This window comes from Hydra viridissima, unplaced genomic scaffold (genome assembly GCF_058129835.1).
Source record: "Hydra viridissima isolate aposymbiotic clone 2 unplaced genomic scaffold, HvirCarnegie_v1 scaffold_7, whole genome shotgun sequence".
In the NCBI taxonomy this organism is placed as follows: domain Eukaryota; kingdom Metazoa; phylum Cnidaria; class Hydrozoa; order Anthoathecata; family Hydridae; genus Hydra; species Hydra viridissima.
This window is the reverse complement of record NW_028324306.1, coordinates 17473383-17498350: the sequence shown is the minus strand read 5'-3', so window position 1 is coordinate 17498350 and position 24968 is coordinate 17473383. Positions and strand designations below refer to the sequence as shown.

At 31.6% G+C, this 24968-nt stretch overlaps 1 protein-coding gene, 1 long non-coding RNA gene and 1 pseudogene across 3 annotated transcripts in view; 2 read left to right on the top strand and 1 right to left on the bottom strand.

The window, feature by feature from the left end:
* Positions 1-24968, top strand: part of LOC149886416 (uncharacterized) — a 204547-nt gene that overhangs the window by 44779 nt on the left and 134800 nt on the right. The gene's annotated exons all lie outside the window — the stretch shown is intronic.
* LOC145192008 (general transcription factor II-I repeat domain-containing protein 2B-like) lies at positions 4164-4895 on the top strand. The gene has a single exon (XM_090094391.1). It carries the CDS (start codon positions 4164-4166, stop codon positions 4893-4895), a length of 732 nt encoding a protein of 243 aa, XP_089950517.1.
* Positions 11096-13806, bottom strand: LOC149886425 (uncharacterized; annotated as a pseudogene). Its single transcript, XR_016454090.1, has 2 exons — positions 12626-13806; positions 11096-12487 (listed from the first exon to the last, which is right to left on the bottom strand). The product of XR_016454090.1 is annotated as an uncharacterized LOC149886425 (transcript).

The window sequence follows — 24968 nt, the reverse complement described above, 5'->3', positions numbered from 1 at the left end:
CATACATACATACATACATACATACATACATACATACATACATACATACATACATACATACATACATACATACATACATACATACATACATACATACATACATACATACATACATACATACATACATACATACATACATACATACATACATGCATACATACACACAATCTTACATACATACACACATATACATACAGAAATACACACATAAACATACTACTATGCACGCACATATACATTTTAGCTGTATTTTAACTTTTAATAATAGTTAAAATAGAGCTAAAATGTCTAATACAAATGCAAAAATGGTGTCATCATAAATATAAATTAAAAACTCAACCAATGTCAAAAATTATATCTGAATGTGTAACTAATGGATAAATTTAAAATATTTTTACTTACCAGCGTAACGGTTTTATTAAGAGGTGTAGGAGAGTTTGAATTTAAAACTTTAGTTGAAGGGTAAAAAAAGGGTTCGAAAGAAAAATAATAATATAAAGCTTCAAACTAAACTAACTCTATGGAATAGTTTTAATTATTGAATGAATCTGTTTGAGTAAGTTTAATAATTAGTCGCATGGTCTAAGTGAATATGTTCACTTATCTAAGTGAATATGGTCTATCTAAGTGAATATGGTCTAAGTGAATATGGTCTAAGTGAATATGGTCTAAGTGAATATGTTTACTTAGACCATGCGACTAATTATTAAAATACGTTTATAAAACTTACGGGAAACTTTAACGATTCAAAAACACGCGGTACAAAGTCGGTTAATGGTTGGCAAGAAATGCCAACAGTTAGCCAACTATAGCCAATACTGGCCCGTCAGTTGGACCAACTAAAGCGTGTTTACTGGGTAGGCTTTGAATTAGTTACTTGGCTTTGAAAGAGCGCGTTCTTTAAATGCACGCGGCCATTGGAGAGAGATCTTTTGAGCGAGTTAAAGCTTTTTTCCTTTTGGAATTTAATTATTTCTTTAGACATATTACACTAAGAATCATATTAAGATAATTAATCATCGTTAAGATCATATTATAATTAAAGTAAGTATATTAAGTAGTTATAAATACATTTTTATTAGATAAAGTAGAAAGGATTTGAATTTTTTAAATCGTTTATATTTTGTTTGTATTAGTTTTTCTTTTAGCAGTTTTATGTTTATTAACTTGTTTTTTTAGGAGGAAAATAGGGGTATTGATGTTATTTAAAGTTATACTAATGCTATTTCCATAAAATTGTTATTACTACTTTGAAATTTCTGTGATGCTATTAACTAATTTTGTTCTTTTTTAGAAAATTTAGAAAAATAAATTCAAATTTTGTGCCAACACTGGCTACGCATGTCACATTTTATTGTATGTAAAGGTTAAATTTTGTTATGAAGATTACAGTTCTTATGAGAAAAAAAAAAGAAGGTAAAGAGTATTGTTTGTAGATATATATTTTGTATCTTTTTAAATTTTCTTGCGTCATTTTTAACATTTTTGTTTGCGCACGTTTACTGTTTGCATATAAGCTTTTTTGATATTTATGTGTATGTGGTGATAAGTGCTTTATAGTTGTTTTATCAATGTGTTTTTATAATAATGTAAAGTGTTTTTTATTGTTTGTGTATGTGTTAATATGTGTTATATAATCGTTTTAAAAATGTGCTTCAGTATGTATATAAAGAATTTATTTATTTAAGTATATATTTAACCTTATATACATATTTAAACACATTTATTGTGCTTATAGTTTGTACATATGTTTATACAAATGGCTTTTGATCTAGCAGCTCAGTGTGATATGCACCTAACGGCATGGTTTAAGTTGACTACTGAAAATGAAAGAGCATACTGCTATTCTTATGTAGACATTCCTTATCACTTTATATTTGATGATAAACATTGTAAATGGAAGGTTAGACAGAGGGGTAGTGATAAGCTGGTTGTAAGAATGTATAAAGTTAATCCAACTGGAGAATTGTTTTTTCTTAGACTGTTACTTTTGCAAGCAAAAGGAGCAACATCTTGCGAGGATGTGCGTACTGTTAATGGTATTGTCCTTGAAACGTTTTGTGAAGCATGTGTTTTGAAAGGTGTGTTGTAAGATGATACTGAATAGCAGAATACTCTTTCTGAGGCGGTTTTAACACATGTGCCAAAGCAAATTAGACAGTTGATTTCAATTACTTTGATCTTTTGTGAACCTGACAACCCTTTACATCTCTGGAATACATACAAAGCTTTTAAGATAGAAGTTTTCATTCACCGCTCAATCCCACTTCTAATAGCTGAATAAGCTACTCTTCAACAAATTGAAAAGATAATTAATCAATGTGTTGTATAAAACCATATTTGTTTATAGTTGTATATATGTTTAAATTATGTTGTTTCCATGTTTTCAAAGTGGTGTGATTTGGCATTATGTTGAGCAAGATTGATAACCTTGCCAGCCAAGCGATGTACTTATAGCAGAGCTGTGACTTGCCAGCATTTAGTGTCAGGCGGAGTTACTGCTTTAGAGCTAGTTTGTGTTGTCTAGCCTTTTTCACATATTCTGGAAACACATAAAAATGTCTGTTAATATTTAGCGTAATGTATGAGAGAGTTTGCAACATGGATCTTTAAATCTAGGGTGTTTTAATGTCCTAAATTTGAAGTAATTGAATAACTAATATTGATATAAAAACATATATACTTTTATGTAGTTATATGTTTGGTATAAAGATAAGTTTAGTTAACTTTAAATCGGTTTTCTAATTTTGCCTTTTATATTTTAATTTATTTCGTTATTTTCGCTGGATTTTAGGATCAAGGGTGTAAATATTCTATTGTGATGTGTTATTGTTGTGATGTTTTGCGTTGATATTCATTTTTAACAATAGACACTTCATGTTGGTGACTGTTGTTAAAAATGAATAATAGGTAGTTTCATTATTGGAACTTAGTGCTTTTTTTTTATTTACTAAAAACCAAGACAACATTATGCTAAAAATGCAATTTATATCTTTTTTTGACTTTTTTTTTTTTTTTATGGTATTATTAATTCATTTGTACTTCGAAATAGATTTTATAGTTACATTTTCGATGAATATTTATATTAACTGCCATGTCAAAATACGTAAATTGATTTTCAGTTTTTATGTGGTGTTTTATTTTTGTTTTTTTTGTTGTTGTAATTATAGTAACGTAATTCCAATTTTTTTTTTTTTCTTTAGGATTTACGATTGAGGCATTTATACGATTTATAAAAAGAAACCTGATTACCTGTTATTGCAAATTTTTGTCAGTTAAAATGATATAAATATATGCAATAAGTTCAATTTTTTTTTAACGTTTCTCTATTTTACACGTAATAATTTGTTGTACATAACATATGGAATCTTTTTAAACGAATAGTGAATATTGTAGTTTTGAGAATTTGTCAAATATGGAGTAACTTAAAGTTTATAAGTTATTTAACTAATTTATTAGCTTAGTTTGTATTTGCAACACTTTTGAGGAAAAAAAAATTTCTTATTTAAGTTAAATTCTTATATTTAGTAGAAAGAAAAAGTTCTTATACATATATATTATTGTTTTACATTTTATTATTCTGGTAAAAGTTCTTCATCAAAAATTTGATTACCCTTAATAAAAGTAGCTCTACTCTCCTGACCACCAAAATAGAAAAAATGCCGAAGGGAGGTCCTTTATTAGTGTCAAAATATTTAAGAGAATTAAATATCGAGTAACAAAAGGAATTTTTAGTAAATGGTTGCAAATTACTATTTACTAAAAACTATTGAAACAAAGAGGTCATATATAAAAATTGTCAGACTCGTGCCATATATAGTAATGGTCAAACAGTCAGTTATTTTTAATAAGTTTATTTAGTTGTGTGCATTGAACGTTTTAAAGAGAATTTCCTTTTTTAAAGAAACATTTATCAAGGGGATACCAAAAAATTAATAACTCATGTATAATTTACGTTCGCTTTATATTAATCTTATTAATTAAAGTTCATGTTATAAAAAATATTACAAGAATTTAGCATTTTTCGTCAATTTAAAGCATGATGAAGTGTTATTATTTTGTGTCAGTAACTAAAAACGTATTGTTTTGAACTTAGCAATGTCGAGGAAAATGGTTCTGCCTTACACTGATATGACCAATGTCAGTTGTGAATCACTCAAATAATGTTAAATAATTGGTATTTTTTCAAAATTATCAACAAAGATTATCCACCAGAGCTAGAAGAAAGAGAGTTTATTAAAAAATTTTCATTTCTAGTAGACTTGACCCAACATTGCAATATACTTAACAAAGAACTCCAAGGAAAAGATCAATTTATTGGAAAAATGTACAACCTTATTCTAGCTTTTCAGTTGAAATTAACTTTGTGGGAGCAGCAGCTAAGAACTGAAAATTTCAGTCATTTTCCAACTTTAGGTGAGGTGAATCCTGGAAACACAGCGAAATTTGTTACCTGTATTGCTGAATTGAAATCAAGACTTTCAAAAAGTTTTGCAGATGTTAAGAATCATGCAGACAAAATCCAATTGTTCACAGTGCCATTCTCTGCTGATATTGAAACTGTGCCAGATAAATTCCAAATGGAGTTAATTGATCTTCAATGCAGCGATGCTTTGAGAGAAGCATATAATAAACAAAATTTATTGTTATTTTACAAAAATCTTGACCAAAATAACTACACCAACTTAGTCAACAATGCAAAAATGATGGTTGTTTTGTTTGGTAGCACATATTTGTGTGAAAGTGTTTTTTCTCGTATGAAATTTGCAAAATCCAAAACAAGATCTGTATTGACAGATACTAACTTGCAGAATACATTAAGAATCGCAACCAGTCAGTTGCCAATGGACATTAAAAATATTGTGAAAAAAAGGCTGGTTCGTGATTACCAATAAACTATAATTTGTATTATACCTAATAGCCTTGTGACCAGCATATGTTGTTACCTAGTAAATATGTGTGTTTGAGTGTTATTCCTTTGCAAATCAATATTTTAAAAAAAAATATTTTTAAAATACTATATTATTAAAAATCTCCGGCCCCATTTAACAGTTAAAAAGCTGATTTTGGCCCTTATCAAAAAAGTTATGGCCACCCCTGATTTAGAAACTCAACGATTTATTTCCAATGAATACAGTTGCATCTAAAACGTAATTACTTGATAATATTCAGAGGTCAGAAACCCAGAAAAGCCAGTTACTCAAGCCTAATTGCCACAAAATGAAACTGATAGTTTATGCGAAGCACAGAATCAAAACATCTGAAGCATTAGTTAATCTATTGTCGCATCCTTCTAGTATAGTTCTTCACCTGATAGGACTGTATCCCAAGAACTGGCCCCATTTCAATTAGTTCATTCTATATCACTTTCAAGTATTATTTATCTACCTAAATTGCCAAACAGAAAACCAGAGAAAGTTTAAGAAAGAAATATTCCATCATTACAACTAGTTCTCCAATGAGAAATATTTTAGAGGACAAGCAACAAAATAAAAGTTGGAAGGAACAAGAAGTAAAAAAATGCTGCTGTAAGAGTAAGAAGGGAGAGAAGAACTTTAATCAAATAGAGACTGATCACGTACGATTATGTAAAGAAAAAAAAAGTTTCTTCGAGAAGTACATTGAATCAAATATGGAAATACCGAGATTAGAAGTTGGGGAAAATGTTATCTTTGAATGAAAAAGATCTCATTGTAACTTGTTCAACTAACGTTAATTCTGGCGGTTTTACTTGTCTAGTAAAAGATCGAAGGACGGACACCAAAACATCAAATTTATAGTGCAGAAATATCAATAAACAAATGATATGTTTCTAAGGTTGACTTTAAATGTTTCGTACCATGATTTCGAGTTTGTAGTAATTTAGTTCTTTACCTTCACAAAGACACTAGCTTTATTTAAGATATTTGTCAATCAATTTCTCAATGTTCAAATCTCAAAAGTTTGATGATCGGATTTTGTAGAAAACGTTTTAACAACATCGAAAGTTTCCAAGAGTGTAATCAAAAAGAAGAAAAAAAGTTTTGAAAAAAAAGTTTTGACTAAAATTTATATTAAACGTAAGGTTGATTCTTGACAACTTGATCATAGTCAAGAGAGAAAAACTTGATTAAAGTCAAGAGAGAAAAATGTTTTAAAAGTTGATGCTCCAAAATACCAGATAAAGAAAATAAAAACTTCTGCAAGTTCGAACAAAAAGATTCAAAACTGACCAAGTTGTCGAGCATCATAAAACTATTTTTTAATTTAAATTTCTTAAATTAAATTTCTTAATTTCTTAACTTGCATCAGGATGTAGCAAAGCTCACAAGTATTTTAAATATTATTAGCATTTAAAATAATCTTCACCCCCCCCCCCCACCCCTCTCGTTCTTTACTTCCAGAATGTTCGATTGCTCTAACCATTGCAATCTTTATTTCATCAGAAATAAAGCGTTTCCCTCAAATACCATAGATGCCTTCATAAAACCGTTATTGCTGCAGCAACAAGCTTAGGAGTTGCTTGAACAGTTTCTAATCATTCCGTAGATCTGATATCGGGCTTTAGCATAAATCATCAAACTTGGAATGGTTCATTTTGCAAAGCCTTCTGGAGCACCATCTCTTCCGACTGCACCATGTAATTAATGGAAAGAAGCAAACATAAGCTTCCAAATTTATTGCAATACATTACAATTTAATTTGTATTGCTCTCTTACTACATGATTTTATTGATTTATTTGCAATTCTCCGAAGTTGCAAACCAAGCATTTTTTGATTTGATTCGATTTTAAAACGCCAATTATATTTGAAAAAGGGATCAGAGGTGGAACTTCAGTGGTTTCTAAAAGACGTGGAAAATCTAATTATGAATGCATCGGAAATATATTTAGGAAAAATGAAGCATCAAAATGCATATCTAGATGCAAACAATCTTTAAGGATCGGCAAAGTGCAAACATTTACCTGCACATGGTTTTGATTGGATTACAGAAGACAAGAATATCTCATGGAAACAACATCCTTCCGTTTTAGAAGTAGACTTAACAACCCAAAAGTGTGAAAGTAAATAGCATCAAAAAAGTAATTCAAACGATAAATTTAAATACATTATTTATTACATTAACTTAAATATTTCTAAAAGCTTGGCAATGAAAAGTAAACATGTTCATAGATGTATAAAAGTTGAAGGATAAAAATATATGCTGAGTTGAAAAACGATTTAAAGGTAAACAACGAGTACAACGGTCGAAGGTTAAACAATAAGTATAAAAAAGTGTAGTTTTCTCTCAAAACATCGATGTGGTGACAACAGTACTGTCTTCAAACATAAACCTATCTTTACGAACTTTCTCTTTTTTTAATGTCAGACAATATCTCATGTAAACGTCTTAAAAACCAAGATATATTTCTCACTTACACGTATTTAAAATAGTTTTTGTAACAGCTATCAAAAGTCTTAATTCTGTAACGTCATTAAACGTTTTAGTAATTTTTGAAACGGAATTACAATCCTCCTTGATCTTTACAGATCATACACGTAGCAATCGAGATATTTTGAAGGCATGCACTGTTCCTGAGCACTCCGTTGCAATGGCACGTGGATTTCGTCAATTCTTTATATAGATAAGTCAATTCTTTAAGATAAAAAAAGTTCTTATTGGGCTCTTGCTCAAAACCCTTTTAAGGGATACACTCACTTAAAGAGTTTGAGTTTTTCGAGTGATTTATCAGAACATGTGTTAAGATGTTTAAATTTTCAAAAAACCATCTAGGTTCTTTAAAGAACTTTACCATAAAATTTCTTCCTGTCCTAAGGTTTGCTTGAACACCCTATATAGGTGCTCCCTCCACAGAACATCAAGAACCCTCATCGGTTCTTCAAAGAACCAATCGGTTTTAGAGTGAACATAATCTTTACACAAATCATTAATAAATGATGCACAAACCAAACATAAACCATACACAAACCATACACAAGTCACACAAGCGCTATACACTTACAAATATACTCACGGCAAGTCAAAAGAAACTCTTTGTAATGAACAAAGGGAACATAGAAAAGATGCACTTGAGACTTAAAATATGTCAATAGAATGTAATTGATATATTCCTTTTTAAAAAAAACATGTATGTAAAAATTTAAATGACAAAAACATGTACAATTAGAGCGAATTTTTCTAACGCTTTTGCCTAGTGGGAGCACTGCTCTAAGTTAGCCCCAACCAAATGCCACATCCTTATTTGCGCAACTCACTAAAATGCAAAGTCATTGTTTCTAGCATATCGTAATTAATTAGTTGCTTCTATTTTACAATAGGAATGGTTTCAGCTTTAAAGGGAGTTTCATTTAAAAAAATTCGTCCCTTTTTCTATTTTTTCATAAATAATTCTCATGTGGACATATAAGATTGCTAATGAATTTCTTTTTTTGTTGTTGAAGCCCTTTCCAAGTTGAATAGGTATGCGTTATTTTGTATAATCGCTGCAAAACCTTGGAGATAAAATGGAGGTTTATTTTCTCAACATAATGGCCCAAACCTTATGATACAGCTTCGAAAACCTACAATACTTGAAAGTATTCTTGTATGACAAAAACCTATATAGAAACTGTTGAGTCTTGACAAAATAGTAAGTTATGGAAATACTTATCAAAATTCTTTCAAAAACTTTAATTCTGTATTTTGATGGTCATTTTAAAATTGGTGACAGAAGTTTCATCAAAGCAGTCAAACACATTGCTAATTTATTTTTACGGACTTATCATTGCAGCAGATTTATTTCAAATTTTGCAACTCACGAGACAAACTTAAAGAAAAATTGTTAAAATTAAATATTAGTAGGCGAATGTTGCTAATCTAACAGCTATTCAAACGAGACCAACGCGTCATAGAAAGTCATTTGACGTTGCGTACATTGAACAACCCTAACAATGTTGAGGAGGTGGTTCGTTATGATAATTTGAACGCAGATAGCTTCTTTCGTTCACAACTTCATTTACAAACTCAAAAAAGTTAAAAAATTGTTTCAGAAAGATACAGTTAACATCCAACAAAGAATCGAATTTCAACAGGTGGAATGTGTTAACAGAGTTTCTTATACTTCCAAAATATAAAAATAAGAAGAAGCGCTGAAGATTAAAAATGAAATGAAATTTTGCCGTTCGTTTGAAAAACTTATCAATCAAATAATTTAGACAATTAGCTTTAACTAAATTGCAAATTGATAGATTCGATACTAAATTGACTCAATTTGTTTATATTAAAATTTGTATAAAATTTAAGTACAAAAAAAGAAAGCTAATGCGAGAAAATCAAACCTTTGAGCAACAGGCAACCGCACATCCGAAGAAAAATGAAGATAATGTTAAAAATAATGCAGCTAAATAAGTTAGAAAAAGTCCTCTATAAGTAATTGAAAGTCCAAGTCGTTTGACACAATCTAAACCGTCCAAACAGTAAAACAAGATAAACGTTTTTTAAAGAAAAAAAACAGATAAAACTCTTGTATGTATGTATGTATGTATGTATGTATGTATGTATGTATGTATGTATGTATGTATGTATGTATGTATGTATGTATGTATGTATGTATGTATGTATGTATGTATGTATGTATGTATGTATGTATGTATGTATGTATGTATGTATGTATGTATGTATGTATGTATGTATGTATGTATGTATGTATGTATGTATGTATGTATGTATGTATGTATGTATGTATGTATGTATGTATGTATGTATGTATGTATGTATGTATGTATGTATGTATGTATGTATGTATGTATGTATGTATGTATGTATGTATGTATGTATGTATGTATGTATGTATGTATGTATGTATGTATGTATGTATGTATGTATGTATGTATGTATGTATGTATGTATGTATGTATGTATGTATGTATGTATGTATGTATGTATGTATGTATGTATGTATGTATGTATGTATGTATGTATGTATGTATGTATGTATGTATGTATGTATGTATGTATGTATGTATGTATGTATGTATGTATGTATGTATGTATGTATGTATGTATGTATGTATGTATGTATGTATGTATGTATGCATACGTACAAACTAAGTAATAAGGAAGGTTTATTTAACGGAACATAGTGACATAATTTGTTTTGTACTATAATATTATATTAGGCACTTCAGTCCATTTTATGATCTCGTAATATAATTAAGCTAAAATTTTAATTTTAATTTTATTGCATTCAAAATGTTAATCTTGTTTTAAAATGGGTTTAACCAACTTTGTAGCACTTCTGGTTGTCAAGAAAATTGCATTTTTATACTACCTAATTTGACATTTTTTTAGACAAAAAAACGCGTTTTTTTATTTTAGTTTTTTTTTAACATTTTTTTTTAGCGTAAAAATTTTACGCAACGACTTTAGGCAATAATCTATCTGTTATCATTAAACAATATACAAATAAAACAACTTTCAGTTCACAACTAATCTTTAGAAAAAATACATATACAGAAAAAATATATATAGCAGAAAAATATATACATAGACAATATGTCATAGACACATTACACATTAAATTGTGAAAAAATAAAACATAAGGTTACCCAATTTTAAATTTTCTTAAATATTATAGATACGATATTATAAATATTATAGATCAATATAAACGATATATATCTTTACATATATGATATATATATATATATATATATATATATATATATATATATATATATCTAAATATATATGTATGTACATATAATATATATATATATATATATATATATATATATATATATATATATATATATATATATATATATATATATATATGTATATATAAATATATATACATATATATATATTTAAACAATATAAATAATATAGATTAATATATACGACTAATTTATAATAATATTATGTAATTTATAATATATTTATAATATAATATTACTATTGATATATAATAACTATATACGATACGTTATAACAACTATAAACGTTATAAATATAGATATTATAGATTAATATATACGACTAATTTATAATAATAATATATAATTTATAATAAATGTAATATGTTTCTAATAAAATATTACTAATAGTATATATAACTAGTAATTATTTCAAATAAATTGTAAAATAGGCTTTTTACAAAAGTATAACCTTTCCTTTTTCAAGGTCAACAAGCAATGGAAAAGTCCATACTTGATTTTCCTCAGTCTCATAGACCACATCAAACAAAGTTTTTTTTAAGTTAGGATTTGACTTGTTTACTCGAAGAACTTCACCTGTACACCAAAAGTATTTTTTAGTGTCGATTTTTATTATTTTATGTTGAATAAATTTCCCAACTAGATAATTAACATCATTTAGAATGACAGCCAAGATGTTTGTTTTTTTAATTTGCTAATTGAGACAGTCTTGCATTCTTTAATTTTTCACTTAACTCTTCTTTCTCTTTTGCAATCAAAATATCTCGTTCTTTTCTTTCAATAAGAATAACTCTTCTCTCAATGGGCTCTGGAAAAGTCCTTGTTCTAATAACTGATTGTAAATTACTGAACAACTCATAGTTTGTTAAGTCTATTCGCTTACTACCATGCATTTTAGTTTTGTAAAAATATTTAGGTTCACATTTAACTTCCATAACATACCTATAAAAATCCAACTGTGCTCTTAATATTTTTTTGCTTTTAAATGTGTCAACTAACAAAACATATTCATCATCTGCTTCTTTTGAGGTCAACCACACCTTTGTCCTCAATTTTAACAACTCATTAACCGATTTAGCTTTTTTTAAGAAGGCTTTGTCTTTAGCTGTTTTTTTAGCTTTATGCTTTTCAGACAACCTTTCACTCATTTCAAACTTTAATTCTAAATGACGTTGTTTGTATTTATCTTTCATTTTATTAAAGTTTGTTGAAGCTTTTTTTAGCAATGAGTCACGCTCACCTAAAGTCTTTTTATCCAACCAGTCTAGTGTTTTGTTTTTATACCACATAGTATAAGCTTGTATAGTTTGTATTTTGGCATTTGGCTTTGTACGAATTAAAAGATCCAATACCGCAAAGTCACTTTCTGATGCTTTGTTTGTTGTTGGAACATTCTCTGCTGCCTTACTTACATTATCAGAAGGATGCCAATATTTACCTCCAGGAAGTTGATCAGCAGATTGTCTTTCCAGAACAACTAACAAAGAATGACATATTACTTCTAATGTCTGCTGTGTTAAAATTTTTAAATCAGTGTCATTAGTCTCTTCAAATAATTTATCATACAAAATATCTTTGTGAATATTAACATCACTTGGACTGAATATAGGTGTTTTCGAGATCATAATCGATGATGCATTTTTACACCAATCTAAAAGTTTCATTTTTAGGGTTAACAAAAATGGATTCATATCAAGAATACTCTTTTGTGATTCAATTATCCGCCAAAGTGGACCTGTAATTATTTTATCAACTATTCCAAGAGCCCGCACTTCTGCTAAATATAATTTGTTGCTAATATCTTCTTTAACTGCAAGTAAAAGATTATTTTGATTTGGCCAATTTTGAAGAAACTCTAAAATATCTTTTGAATGAAAATACAAAGCTGCAGCATTATAATATAATATATTAAATCTGTTACCAACAAAGGGTGCAAGCATACACTTACTTTGTCCTTTACCAGCAAGAAATGCATTAAAATACCCAGCAACTCCAGCTTCATCACTTCCCCTTACATGAAAAGCTTTACATGCAGTTCTTATTAATCTAGTGGCACCTGATTCAGCAGTATTGAATGCAAAAATATTTTCATAACTAGTACTTAAAACTAACTTTTCGAATGAGTTAATCGTTTTATCAGTTTCTGTTGCAAAGTTAGATAATAAATGCAATTTACAAAAAAAATTAGACATTTCAATGAAATCTGCTTGCTCGCCTTTTTTTAAACCTTCCCAGTTCTTTATAACTTTAGGCAGTAACTTTTTCCTCATATCTTTAAGCTTTAAATTAAACAGTGGATTAACTGGCCCAAGATCAGACATGGTAGTTTTAAAAGAACATAAAAGGTTAGAAAAATTGTTTTCCTTGCTGCTACTTTCTAAAATGTCACATATATCATCTAATGTTTTGGTTAACGCATTAATAGTACAATCTGCATCACTGCCAGCCATTTCACATAATCCAAAAGATAAAGTGCTTCCATTTGTGGTAGTAACTTGGAAATTTTGAAAATGTCTATGATGTTTAGTGGTACCGTCACTGTGAAGACAATTGCCCGAATTAATTTCTACAGTGTTTATCATTTCTTCTGCAACTTGAAGTTGAGCAAGTGCTAAAGCCTCAGTCATAAATCGAGATTTTGTACCAATTGAGGGAAGCTTCTCTATATCTATCTTTGCTAGTTTTTTTAAAACAATTGTGATAACTTCATTAACTTTGTTCATGCTGACATTCAAAGAAACTAACTCCATAATAACTTCTCTTATATCATTAGAATACCTTCCGTTTTGAAATGTTGTTATTCTGCGATCATGGAGAAGAGAACTTAAATTAAAATCTTTATTTTCTTTGCTTAATACTCTAGTGTTAGGAGAGTCTGTATTGTTTTCAGGATTATTTAAACTGTTAGAAGACAAATTTTCATGTTTATTTACTACCATGCTAAACTTCTTTTTTACATAATACAATTTTTTGCATGTTATTCTCTTTTTCTCATGAAGGAGTGCAACTTTATTGTCACTTTTTTCAAGCTTAACTAACAAAAATTTAACTCTTTTATTAAGATTTTTAATAACTTTATTATAAAAATCTTTTAATTCTTTTATTTCCTTATTTTGTTTCTTTTTTAATTGATGAATCTTTGCTTTATTACTTGCATGTAATAGTTTATATATCCTTCTAGGGTCGTTAGATGTAAATTTTTTTTTCATATTACTAATACGAACATTAGCAGATTTGAACTTATTTATACAACCAGATGAAGCAAGTTTCAATTTTTTAAAACAGTTTTTCGAGGTTTGTTGGTTTAATTTTCTTTTTTTACCCTTCGTTTTATTTTTTTCACTTGATATGCATAATTCACAACTAATTTCCGAAATAGGCGGTTTAAAGAGCATCAGCTTACATATATCTCTTCTTTTATTGTTTTTTTTTAACGATTTAAATTTATCTACAACAATTTTAATTTTGTTGTACAAGCTCAAATTATTTTCAGTTACTGAAAACAAATTGGAGAATCGGCTTCTGAAATTCGAGCAAACCATTTTCAAAGATTTATCACTCAAGCATTGATACCAATCATATAATTCTTTATTATTCATTATGATAAGGCTAATTTTATACAAATACTGTATTATACAATTAAATTGTGATATTGTTTTTGCAAATTAGTTACCGTAATAACTTTTGAAACAATATTAAGACGGACTGAAAGGAAGAAGAGGACGGGATTTAGCAGGTTTTAACTTAGATTTAAAAATTAAGCTGAATACCCGAATATTAGCGAAAACTTAGTTTTTTTAAAGTTATTTTAGACCAACTTATTCATCACAAAACCAAAAAAAAAAAAAAAGAAAACAAAGAAAAATAGTTATATATTATTTTAAAGGATGCTAGAACGCAAATAAAATAACTTTAAGCTAAAATAATTACAAATACTTAATTGAAACCGCTCCTACAGCCAGATAAACTGATATTGAAAATTCTAGCAGATATTTTATGAAAGATTAATCATTTTACTTTTCGTAAAACGTTTTACCATGGCATAATAGATTAAAAAAATCGGTCTAAATTTAATCTGAAAAAGTCTTCTTTATATATAAAAAACTTCGCAAATTTTGTTTACGGAATTTGTCACGTGACTGAAGTGCCTAATTATATTCCCTAAACTTATTCCACTCTGTAATAAAAATGACGCCAAAAAATTAAAATGTAAGTAATAGTGGTAATGGCGTTATGACATGTAACAAGTAGCTGTTTGCTATTAAAAGTCACAAAATGGAAATTAAACTAAAGAAAAAAAGTTGTAAACAGGGCTTTTCGTAATAAAGCCTATTGTCAGTAGAGAAATGCGGGTTCTAGGACATTGATACTTTTCCATATATAAGCGCGATAACTCTCATGCGTTTCTTTTTTGTTGTGTTAAATTTTTAAAAAATGTTACCTCTCTTGATGTGTCATCTAATTTGTTGCAATCTGTAATGCTATAAGTTTTTTTTCTTTTTTTTGTTGCGGTGTCTGTATTGATATAAGTTTTTTTTGTTAAAATTTTAAATTCACATGCGAATCCTTCGGACTCTGCGATTGACCTTTTTGACTCCGGCTCTGGCTCAGGGGTTTGATTGTGCAAAGCTTTTAGATCCGCTTGTGGATCCGTGTCTTCTTGACATAAAAACTTCCAGTAGTTGATAAAGTTAAATCTGTTTTTGTAATGCCCTATAGCCAGAGTGTGAATATCATCCTCTGAAATTTTTCTTTTATCGTCGTCGGCGCTGAGTGCGACTTTGTTGATTTCTTCGGTGTAAATGTCGTGAAGATGGAATCGGATGACATTCATGGTTGCAAAATTTTCTTTTTTATTCATTAACCAGTCTTTGTAATGTTTGTGTTTTATTTTTGTATCGACAATATTTTTCTTGACACCTTTGCATTTTTTGTGTTCGTCTTCTTCTTTATGGATCTTGCAAGAGTAAAGTTTTGGTCGAAGCCCGACAAATTCTTCAATTTGTTTTCCTCCGGTTTCGTCTTTGAATATTCCGATAACCTTTTTGTTAACACCAACCTTGAAACTGACGTTTTTAATGGCAGGGTGGTTTTTATCGAAATCGCTCGTGTCAAATTTGCTTTCGATGTCATCGGCAATTTCTTTGTAAAAATCTTCAGTTTCATTTTCGTAAATGAGCGAGTCTGTATCAATCATCAGAAGTTTTGCGCGGTTTGAATATTTCGGTTTGATGTAGTCGTAATTGAATTCATACATTTAAGTTTTGCTTATATCCAGGATGCTCATTCCTAAATAATGGGTTTGTTGTAAACCAACTTTGTTTTCTTCATGTGAACAGCGATTAAGTTTTCATAGAAAATGGTACGACTTTCGAAATTGGGTCTTTTAGACAATTTTAAGGCTTCTTTTTCTTTAGTGACCAGTCTGAAGTCTACATGATTTTCAACGTTTTCCATGGTTTTTCCAAAGACTGAATTGTTCATGAATTTAAAAAATTCCTTTTCAAAGTCAATGATGGATTTTGTTCTTAATTGGGTATTGCGGTCAATGTATGGTTTAATCCAAGGTCTTTCTTTAAATATGATGCCTCTGTGTATTTTTGTAATGACCAGTCCTAATCGTTCATACAGTTTAAGATTTTCGTGATAGACTACATAATTCTTTTTTATGGTTTAAATTTGGAACGAGTTTTTCTATTTTGTTGAGGAGAATTCTTTCACGAGCCAGAGGGTTATCATAGTGCTCGTTGTGAAGACTTTTGGGGTAATCTAAATCGACTTCAAGAATGCATGACATGGATTTCCAATTGAAAAGTTCATCTTTAGTCATCCATTCAAAACCGTGAGTGGGAAGAGGTTTGCTCATGGCCCATCTGTACAAATTGTTAGCGTCGAAGCACTGGATGAATTTAGACACTTTGTTACGGTCGTACGAATCGCCCATGGATTTGTTGTTTGAAGTTCCATGTCGGTTTAAAATCATGCTTATTCTCCGTGTATTCCTTTTTGAAACATGAGGAGCATGTCATGTTCGCTCAGAAGCCCCAATTTCACTCCAGTCATTTTATAGCAAGCGTCTATTTGCTAGTCCTGGAGAGGTGTAATACCAAGCGGGGTCGAGATTGTAGTATTCCATGCACACGTCTCTGAAATTTTCATTAACGTCGACTAGTATCAGCACATCAGAGACGTTATACAGCTCGCGATAGTCTTTAAACGTTATGCAGCTAAATTCGTTCCAAACGTTTTGAGCATGCGCATATTCATCAACTTCTATACCTTTGTCGTTCAGTTTGGAGAAAAACGCTTCTATTGAAGGTAATTTTGTTTCGGAAAACTTTTCAATCGAGTCCACCCAATCGTAAGGGTAAACGCCTTTTCTTCGTAATATATTAAGCTTCTTTCTAGAGTAATATTCAGCAACGTTTTTGCATTAGTCATTGGTCAGATTTTTAGCCAAACTGTCTAAACTGCCATGACATGAATCTGAAGCTGTCAATAAATCGTAATTCTCTCCAAACTTCATGCGGTTTACCATCTTTACCAGTAAACTCTCTATTTTTGATTTCTTTTGAGAAGCTGATGTATTTTTCTTCGTTGTTTGAGATGCATTTTAATTTTCCACCGGTCAATTTTTTGATGAACAAGTGACTCTCGTAACCAAACAAATTGTGTAAAATGATTGGTATGAATTTTGGAATTTGATAATCCAAGTTGCATTTTTTGTGCGCAGCTCCTCGGTAGTTTCCATTGATGTGACAGTGGTCTTTCACTTTGTCATTTTCGAGATCTTCACAGCAAATGTGACATTTTGTCGCAGCTTTAAAATTCTTTTTATCCTCATCAGTCAAAGCCATCTCTTTTTTAAAATCAATCTCGTTGAAAATATTTTTAAGGTCTTTTTCGAGCATGTCCACAAAATTTTGAGCAACGTCGTCATCGTCTCTTTCTGCTGAGTACGTGACAGGTTTTCCTTTACAAACGTTTTCGTCGAAGCATTTTATGAAATAGCAGAAGGAGCTTGGAGCGTGCTTTTGGTATTTCTTGGTGTAAGACATTTTATCATCGTACTCATCATCTGCATTAACGGGTTTGATAAAACTTTCAAAGTCGGCATACACCACAAACAGAACCCTAATTGACCTGTTTTTGTTTTGAAACTGAATGTTTGTACCTTTTTTTGGAAGTTCGATTCGAGCCGAGGTGTGCTCATAACAGTCAGGTTGGTGTTTTTGAAGTGCCTCTTCATGGTCATAAGATTGTAGACAATTTCTGCAAAAAAATTGTTTTCTTTTACCTTTTGATACTGAAGAGGAGGCAAATCGGCTGAAACTTTTAATCACGCAATAATGGTTGGTTTCTTCGCTTGAAATGAGCAGCAAATCGATTTTTTTCTTTCTGTCGCAATATTTGGATATTCGTTAAGGGTAAGGTTTTTTGTTTTCGTTTCCACCAATGTTTTTTCTAAATCTTTTATATTCATAATTTCTTTTCTTAATACTTCTTCTCATGTTTCGTCACCCGACTCATATCCTGGACCATATTCTGAATCATCCGAATCATATTCTGAATCATCTGAATTATATTCTTCTTCAAAATGAATAAAGCGTTCATTGTCAGATTCATCAACAAAATAATCAAAGTCTAATTCTTCATCAATCATGCCTTTTTCCATCTTTTTTTAAATATGAATGAATTTATTTAACTAAAATTCAATTTTTTTTCATTTCATCACATTTTCAAAATTTCAGACTTTGTTATTTTTTTAATTCTCCAAAAAGAATTAAAAAATTTTAAGCGTGAATCGTTATGTCAGTATATACTTAAAAAACAGACCAAAGAAATCCGAAAGTTTTTTAGCTTCTTTTTTAATTTTAAGTTCTTCAGCATTTAATTTTCTACCAGCATAACCATTTAAAACGTTTGATAACATGGTATGGATGTTTTCCATTTCTTCTATTGGTATATATCGAACCATTTCGTTAAAGGCGAACCGGTATTCTTTTGGAAGCTTTTCATCGTTTTGCAAGAATTCAAGCAAACTTTTTGATTGGGGCATAACAGGCACCAGCTTTGGAACAGGAGGCTCGTTAATGGCTTTTAAAAGATCATCCTTTCGCATCTTTGAATAATTTTTCAATTTTCTCTCTCTGGCAATTTGTCTTAATTCTTTCAACGTCATTCTGTTAAATGACTCTTACACGTTTTCCATCTTTTTAAATATGAATTAATTTATTTAACTTAAATTCAATTTTTTTCATTTCAACAACTTTTTCAAAATTTACGCCATTTTAAAATTCGGAGATTTTTAAAATTTCGAAATTTTTATAAACAATGTCAAGCGTGTTGAACAACATGACCATTTTCACTTTTCCAGAAATTTTTTTCTTCTCCTCGAAATTGCAGTCCAAACGAAGCACGTGTCCGTCAATCGCTCTCATCTTTTCTCCCTTTTTCAAATAGTTCCATTCTCTGTTGAACTCTTTGACTTCTTTTTCCATTCGCGAAACGTCATCCTCTTTTCCTCCCCACAATAGTTTCTAAAGCTTGTCTCTTTCCTTCTCGCTGAACAGTTTCGGAATTTTAAAATGTCCGTTTTCAGTGACGCAAACAGAATCGTGCCAATTTCCAAACGCAAGAACCTCGAGCTGCATTTTCTTTGCCCTATCAGACTCTTTCTTGCTGCACTCCAGAAAAAACGGATAAAAAGACATTTTATTTCAGAATTTCTATTTTAAATCCATTTTCGTCCACTTTGCCGTTTTGATTCTCCAAATATTTGCTGCCATGTCCCATCTCTCTCATCGCTTTGTAAAGAGACCCATATTCGATCACTTAACCCGTTTCAGAATGGGTCATTTTTACAGCTACGGGGTTGTTTCTGATCAAACGAAGCCTTTCATATTTAGAGTCTCTCTGTCTGACATCTTCCATCATCGCATTTTTGTCGATCAGATTGTTTTCAACCGCAATCATCATCAACCCCATTTTACTTTTCGATGTTTGGGAAATGCCCTTTTCGATCAGCAAATTTTTCAAATCCTTTTCGTATACTTCATCCTTTTATTAAGGACCTAAAAATTTATTTTTAGGTGGATTCTCAAAGAATTAATACACCACGTTCATTCTGTTTCCGTCTAATTTGATTCTGAGTGATTTGTCAGAAATGACAACGGCAAAGGCTTGAGTGTCTGCAGAACGTTTTCATTAAAGGCGGCCTTAATTTGAACTTCCAACACAGTCCATTTTAACCTCTCGGCCTGCTCGCTCACGTCAAAAACAAAAAGAGGACAAATGTGTCTGTAATTTAACGCTGTCAAATTCGGCTTAGTGATAATTTCGCTGATTCCATAAACCTTGTTGTCAAACTTGCATGCGTCTCTGTAAACCCTCGAAAATTTGTCGTTTGTGAAGGACAAGTCGTAATCGACGGCAGGGTACCTTTCGCTGTTTAATGTGACGTACATGTTTTTCAAATCGCAGTGAGTGAATACGGAAGGGTTCAAATCTTGGCTGCCATTGGTCTGAATTTGTTTCTAATTAATTTATAATCACTTATTGGTCTGAAATCCAACAATAATGTACCTCGGTCTTTCACTGGCAGATCTGGCGCACAATCTCCTTCTGAATGTATTGGACACAGGCACAGGGATGTTGTCGCACTGTCTGGATTTAAACGACAACGGCATATCCAACGGCATATCCGTTGTTTGCAAGAGCAACCGGATCCGCATCCGCATAGGAAGTCCCGTCTGCTTTTGTCAGTCTTCCTTCGACCAAAAGGTACGCCTCAGAGGGAAGCGTGAACAAGTCTTGCTGCTCAATGTTGATTCTTATTTCACCAGAAGTATTTAAATTGGTACTGATCGTCTAGTATTCGTGAAATTCAAATCTCTCAGTTTCTTCATCAACAATGATTTCTTCTGTAATATGTAAAACTTCGGAATTTGCCATTTTTCTATGTAAAAGAAAAAATTTTTTAGCCTCTGAAATTTTTCAAATTTTTAGACTGATTTTCATTCCATTTCCCATTTTTAAAACGTCTTGTATTCTAATTGCATTCTTTTCCGACAACTTTTTTGAGCGCAAAGAACCTCCAATCGATGAATATTCACTGCTGTGTTCCGGCGCTGTTGGCGCAAGCAACAACGTGTTTCATAACATATCTGTTTCTGTAAACGATCATATTTTAAGAAGCAAAATTTTTTTTTTTTATTCGACCTCTACTTTGCATCGATGTACCTCATTAACGATTTATACTGGTCTTTGTTAATCGCATTTTGTCTCAACAACTCGTCGCAAATGCTCACGGCCTCATTTCTCGACCATGTATTTCCCGCATGCCAAGCAGCCACGCTCAATTCAAGCCTTTTCCCGAGCGCATTCGGATCGCTGAGAAGAATGATAACACCAGACCCTTTTTTACCTCTAGTTTCACTTTCATGTTCTTCCCAAATTGGCTCAATGATCTCTTTGGATTTTTTACTCCCTGTAGGTCTATTCTCTATAGCTCCAGAGTTGATCAGAATTCTCGAGTAATTTTGTTTATCTTTATCGGTATAGTCATATTTGTTTGGAGGATCAGATTTAATCAAAAGTTCCCAAAGGGCATTTTTCCCTTCATACCTTTTTCCACCAATAATCATATCATTTCCATCCACAGTCATTTCCATTTTTCCAATATACATTTTATTTCCTTTTTTTTTTTTATTTCGAAATATCTTTTTTTTCTTCGATCAGAAGCCTCCTTGTTGTACGTTATATTTAAGTATTTAGACGAAATATCACCCAAATTCGCAGACTCTTCATACGATTCATCAAACTCTTCAATGGGTTCTTCATTTTTCATTTTGACAGGCTCTGTCACTTTGCCCTCTTTTCTTTTTATCAGCTTTTCATTGCTTTCGATGAGCGGCTTGTACAGTTTGCTCAAATCAGTCTGAAAATTAAAATCTGAAATATTGTCATTGATGCTGTTCTGATAAATTCTTTTTCTGCTTTCAATCACTTCTTTTACAACTTCATCCCTTTTTTTAAAAAAAGACATGGTTTTTAAAATACGCTGGAAATTTATTTTTTAGATCATTTTATGATCCGTTTAAAAATTTATTTTTTGAATAAATTGTTAAATGTATTTATCGCGTCCTCTCTTCCTTTTTGGATCAGCGACTCTTTAGTTATTTCGTCAATGTTGCTTTTGGTCTTTGTTCGTATTAGTTTTTGAAGCTCGTCAAGAATTAATTCGTACTCTGAATCACTTATTTTTCCATCCATCAGAGCTTTTGAAATGAGGTTGCCGATGGTGTTCAATTTAGACTCTGCAAGAACTTTTAATTTTTCATGCTTCTCCGCTTTCAATGCCAGCTTTTTGTTCACGTGACCTCCGACAATCGATAAAAATCTAACTCCAATAGCTACACCCTCAAACGCAATCGCTATCGGACTGGCAATAATGGTGTCCAAAAGCCCAATTCCTGTAGTTCTCAAAGCAATGCACAACACCTGCATCGAATTGTCCACATTGGATATGATTCTGAAAGCGCGATGGTACTTTTTGCTTAGACCCATTCTCTTTGCCTTTTCATCCTCCATTTCTTTTTGGATTTCGCTTATTTTTTGAAGGCGGTAAACGTACCCTTCATCTGCTGGAGCCGTTGGAAGAGTCGGATATAATTCTTTATAACAATTATATTTCTTTATAACAATTATACTTTTTTTAAAAGATTTTTACGAGGCATAAACTTTCTCCTTTTTTAATCGTCACGTCTACATTGCTGTTGTTGGTAATTTCCATAATGACATTATTCACCGATTTTGAAAGGGTCAGGCTGTGATTGAAATAATTCAGTTTTGACTTTATGCTTTCCCTCAAACTTACCAAGGCCATTCCTTCTTCAAGTTTAGTTCCAAACATAATAGTGATTTGCTTATGAGCAAGGCGATTTAGTTTAATGTCGCTTTGAGCAAATATTTCGTATTTAGAACGCGTTTTCGAGGAGGGTGATCTAAATTTTCGTCATAAAACAGAACCGATTTAGCCCTCTTTTTGTTGAAATGAATGATTCTTCTCATCTTTTTTTAACAAGAAAACATTTTTTATTTTTCAATCTTTCATTTCTTCTTGCTTCGTCTTCATTTTTCTTTTCAAGAATTGCTTAATATAATAATCTTTCTCTAGTTTTCAGGTGTCGCAAAATTTTGCCTTCTTTTGCTAAGAAAACGTGAATGACATGTCGCTGAATTTCCGGATAAAATTCTTCAATGCAAAAAGTTTCGCGAATGGGAGACGGCATTTTCTCATTTGTGCCGAAATTTATTTATGACATTTTGCAGAATATTTTTAATGCTTCAGCTGAAGAATAATTTTTATGCGTACGCTTTAGCTCCGAGCATAATTTTTATGCGTAATAATACACTTGACCGAGTACAAGGTAAAAGCTTCCGAATTGCCCGACTTGCGCGTCGCCAGAGTTTAGCGTGACAACGAGTCTTTTGCCTGCTGCGACGCTGGGCATGGAATCTGCCTCTGCAAAATTTCTGTAAAAAGAAATGGTGGTGGTGGATCAAATGGAAGAACCGGATTGATACAAAAGTCCAGTCGATTTGTTGTTGAACGAAGACATGTTTAATCCGTTCCACGAGGACAGGTAAAAATCTTCCAATCCAGACGAGGAAAAGATGCACTTGCTTCCGCTGTCAAATCCAGAAAAGCTCGTTTAATTGTTTGTGCTGTATGGTGTCCATGGACTGAGAATAGTGCCGTTGCCCGGAGGTAAATTTCCGTCGTACACTCTAACTCTAGACTACCACCAGTTTCCAGAAGCGCCTATGATGTGTGCTCTGATGTATTTCAGAAAAACGCCATTTTCTTTTCCGATTGTATTGAGAAGCACATATTCGTTTCCGTAAGTAGTGTTTAAATATCTGAACGTCCTGCCGTAAAGTTTGTAAAATGGCAAATAGGTAGGGACGTTGGCGAATGTGGAAATGAAAGGCTGATTCCAGCAAGTCATGGCTGCAGCATTTTTGTTAATTAATTGTATTCCCTCGTCTTGAACGGCCTGTCAAGTGTAAAGTACCCTCCCAACGAGGTGGTGTTGTAAACGTTGCATCCATGTAAAGAATTGGCGTAAAACGGTCCTCCGAGTGGGGAAAAGAGCAAGTTGCAAGCAAGGCCTACACTGTCCACACCGTCCACGCCTGTGACCGTCGAATAATTTCCCACTCCAATATCTTCGTCTGCATAAATTCGAATAAACACATTTCAAGGAACGTTTGTTCCGGTGCCATACAAAGCCAACCATAATCTTCTCAAAACTCCAGGTCCTTCTGCGTAAGTGAAAACGGTGAATGAGTTGGTTGATCCTCTTGCTAAAGTTCGCGATATTTGACCCAAGGACGAAAAGCCTGAATTTGGAACAAATCCTAAAAAGTTGGAGTTTTGTGAAGAAACATTCACGTAACTTTTCGTTGCTCCATCTTGCACGCTTGTCGGATCTGTCACATTAATGAATTTATGAGAATTTAAATCGAGGTCCGCAGTGCCTAGAGTAGTTCCTCCCGAAGACCCATGCGTGTCCACGTAATTTTTTGTGGCCGAATCTGAGAACGAAGTGGGCTCAGCTAAATTGGTCAGTTTATGCAACGTCATATTAATGTCCGTGTAAAAGATATTGGTGTATGCCACTCGAGTGTCTACATACCCTTTTGTGGCTGCATCGTGAAGAGTGGTTGGCTAAGAGACATTTAGCAATTTGTGCAAATTCAAATCCAAGTCTCCCGTAATAGTGCTCGTTCCGTCCGCTTTAATGTGCATGCTCGAGCTCACGTCCACATAATTTTTCGTGGCGGCGTCGTGAAGACTTGTCGGTTCATTCAAATTAATTGCTTTGTGAAAGTTTAAATCCAAGTCTGCAGCTCCAATCACAGTGCCAGTTCCTCCTGACGAATGCGTGTCTACGTAATTTTTTGTTGCAGCGTTGTGAGAAGTGGTCGGCTCTTCCAAATTAATGATTTTGTTTGAATTGAAACCAATGTCCGCAGTGATGGTACTATCAGCAAAAGCGATTTTGTGCACAAAAAGAGAAATCATGGTTTCTAGTCCAGGAAAACGAGTAATTTCATTTAGACAATTATATCTTATTACACCATGTAAAAAAAACTTTTTCATATCATCTTGTACTTTGCATAGCTGTATTTAAATATAAGAAAACCGTTTATATTTTCTAAGCTCCACCATGGTATTAGAGTTTAGGGAAAATAATGATTTTTAGGCTAAATTCTGTATTTTA

What these genes read in the sequence shown, in the direction of transcription:
- LOC145192008 (XM_090094391.1), top strand. Translation starts at nt 4,164, where the DNA reads ATGTTAAATAATTGGTATTTTTTCAAAATTATCAACAAAGATTATCCA.